The 3,036-nt window shown below is 37.0% G+C and overlaps 1 protein-coding gene across 1 annotated transcript in view; it reads right to left on the reverse strand.

Annotated features, from left to right (window-relative positions):
- Window positions 1-3,036, reverse strand: part of LOC105456469 (mitochondrial import inner membrane translocase subunit TIM44) — a gene marked incomplete at its 3' end in the record, with an annotated part of 5,261 nt that overhangs the window by 1,036 nt on the left and 1,189 nt on the right. Inside the window, exons 2-5 of the mRNA XM_011700529.1 lie at window positions 2,587-2,742; window positions 2,258-2,503; window positions 648-852; window positions 405-547 (exon numbers count right to left, since the gene is read on the reverse strand). Of these exons, the coding sequence (XP_011698831.1) occupies window positions 405-547; window positions 648-852; window positions 2,258-2,503; window positions 2,587-2,742 (750 nt within the window). The remainder of the gene's footprint in view (window positions 1-404; window positions 548-647; window positions 853-2,257; window positions 2,504-2,586; window positions 2,743-3,036) is intronic.

Consider the following 3,036-nt stretch of genomic DNA (forward strand, 5'->3'; position numbering starts at 1 on the left):
TCTTCCGATATAAGTGAAAGAAGAATTACAAAAATATGAAGAATTTAAGAAGTTAATTGTAATTTTATTAATTTGTTCACAAGCGACACGAGAAACTTACTGACGTAAGTAAAAAAAACAGTTTTAAATAAATAAATTTAAAATTCCAATAAAAAGTAGACAAGTTGAAAATTCGAATGCTCTTGGCGAAGCGTTTTAAACCTCTATTAAAAAGAGAGTTTACATTAGCTAACAAAATGTTAGCTACTGTTACAAGTGTGTGATATACGCATATTAAACTTCTTTGAAGCTGAGAATTTTAATTTTCCAGAAAAATTTGTGAAATTCCCCGACTTTTCCCTGATTTCCAGTTTTGTGACAACCCTGTACGAGATCCTGGCGTATAATATAGGTATGGATAGTACCTTGAATTTTTGCCAAGCATTGGAAAACATGTAGTCCTTGTGCACTTCCACGCCCGTTGTACTTTGGTCAGGCACAATTTCTCTAGGCTCTATCGGCACTTCGTTTCTCTTTCTAAGCTTTTTAGGCGGAACGTAAACTTTGCCTGCATCAAGCGCAATAATTGAAATTTAATCTGCTCTTTACCCTCTCTCTCTCTTTCTCTCTCTTTCTCTCTGTGTCTTTACTCAGCCAAATCTATCTACCTAGAATTCCATGTTGGTCAAGTTCATTCCGCACAGCTTCCGCGGTGTGTGATATCGTTTGAAATGCACCCGTCTTACCAAGTGCCTGGCTCTTCTCGGAAATCGTCTCCGCCGCGCCTTTGGCCGACTTTGTAATTTCTTCGCCTATCTGGCCGGCACGTTTACCCAATTCAGTCTTACTCGCCTCCTCGATAACTTCTTGCACCTTTTTTGAAAACATAAATAGTCATGCATGCGAAACGTCATACGCTGTACAAACACAGGGATGCCACAGAAAATGAGTTTTGAAATTCCCTGACTTTCCCATGATTTCCAGACGACAGTGGAAAATTTGTCATGATCAGTATCAAATATACAATTCTAAATTTTAATGTTTAGAAGATACATATTGTAAAAAAAGTAACTTGTATTATTAGAAGCAACATAAATTTAGAAATTTAATAACATAATACATTCCCAAATGCAAATTCAGACAAACAAATTATTAGCATCTATGACATTGTTGCTTTGATGTTATGTATTAAATTACAAAAAAAAGATTCCTTTGGTATAACTGAATTTTCCGTTGCTTGGGGATCAGAAAAATTAATTTTGAAATTCCCTGACTTTTCCATGATTTCCAGACAGAGAAAAATTTGTCGTGATCAGTATCAAATATACAATTCTAAATTTTAATGTTTAGAAGATACATATTGTAAAAAAAGTAACTTGTATTATTAGAAGCAACATAAATTTAGAAGTTTAATAACATAATACAATCCAAAATTCAAATTCAGGCCAACAATTATTAGCATCTGTGATATTGTTGTTTTGATGTTATGTATTAAATTACAAAAAAAAAGATTCCTCTGGTATAACTGAATTTTCCGTTGCTTAGGGATCAGAAAAATGAGTTTTGAAATTCCCTGGCTTTCCCATGATTTCCAGACGACAGTGGAAAATTTTCCATGATCAATATCGAATATACAATTCTAAATTTTAATGTCTAGAAAAAACATATTGCAAGAAAAGTAACTTATATTATTAAAAGCAACATAAATTTAGAAGTTTAATAATATAATACATTCCCAAATGCAAATTCATACAAACAAATTATTAGCATCTGTGATATTGTTGCTTTAATATTATGCATTAAATTACAAAAAAAAAGATTCCTTTGGTATAACTGAATTTTCCGTTGCTTAGAGACCAGATAAAAACTCAGTGGTAAAAGCAGAAAGATTCCTGTAGACATTTCTTTAATCACTAAATATTCAGAATACTTTCGATTGTGACAACAGAGAGAAGTCTCGAGCAAAATCGTAATTTTTAAAAATGTTTTCAATTTTCATACAAAATCATTTTGTTTTATTATTTTCTACTGTTCAATTCTGGAAAAGGACTTTTAAATCAGAAAGAGCAATACATACAAAAAATATAACTGATATTGAACTGTCGTTAAGAGTTACAGAATCAGGGTGGATATCCTTTTAAGGAGTAAAGTTCAAAATTCCAAGCTCTTTTATATCTTTCCCTGACTTCTCCCAGTTTTCCCTGGCTGGTCTAAATTTCCCCGACTTTTCCCGGTCTGTGGCAACCCTGGCAACGAGTTAATATCGCACACATAATACCTTTCCCTTAATCGTATCCAGCTTCTCCTTGATCACTTCCGAGCCTTTGTTGGCCTCGGACTCGACCGCGTGGAACTTCTGCCGCGCCGTCCGCAGCGCTTCCGACTGCTCCAGCTTCTCAGCCTCCTCTCGGAACTTCTTCAACGACTCCTTCATCTCCTTGTTCTTCTGCATCTCCTGTTTGAGATTCTCGACGAACTGGGACAGAAAGCTCGGCCGTCGTGCCGGATTCGAGTACGGTCGAACCTGCGGGGATCACGTTAGTTGTTTTGCTTGTCATCGTTTGGCCGTCATCGCTTTGTATTCGCATACGGCGCGAGGAAACTTACCGGCTGCGCTTGTGCACCGAGCAGCTCCACCGCCGACGGCGGCGGAAGCGTGGGCGACAACACACGTTCCCTCGAGCCATCTCTCAAGCTTCTCGTCGACCGCACCAGCCTCGCAGCTCCGTTCAAGCTCACTCTGCGCGACGCAACGTTCTGCAACTGTTGCAACACATGCGGTTACAGTCCTTGGAACGATCGATTACTCGAAGAATTTCATTCACGCGAATCTCTCGTCCTGTTATAAACAGGGTTGTGCCGTAGATTTCAAGATTACGTCTACACGGATTATTTACGTGAAATCTACGTGATGTTTACATGGTCTTTTTGTTGCGTATAGACAATTTAGACTTGTAAACCATGTAGACTATTGTAAATTGTATCACTAATATATAGAATATAAAAGAATTAAATTATAAGGCAGTCTCTACCCACAATAGAAATGTTACAAAATGT

The sequence above is a fragment of the Wasmannia auropunctata genome, unplaced genomic scaffold (genome assembly GCF_000956235.1).
Source record: "Wasmannia auropunctata unplaced genomic scaffold, wasmannia.A_1.0 LD335662.1, whole genome shotgun sequence".
Lineage (NCBI taxonomy): Eukaryota > Metazoa > Arthropoda > Insecta > Hymenoptera > Formicidae > Wasmannia > Wasmannia auropunctata.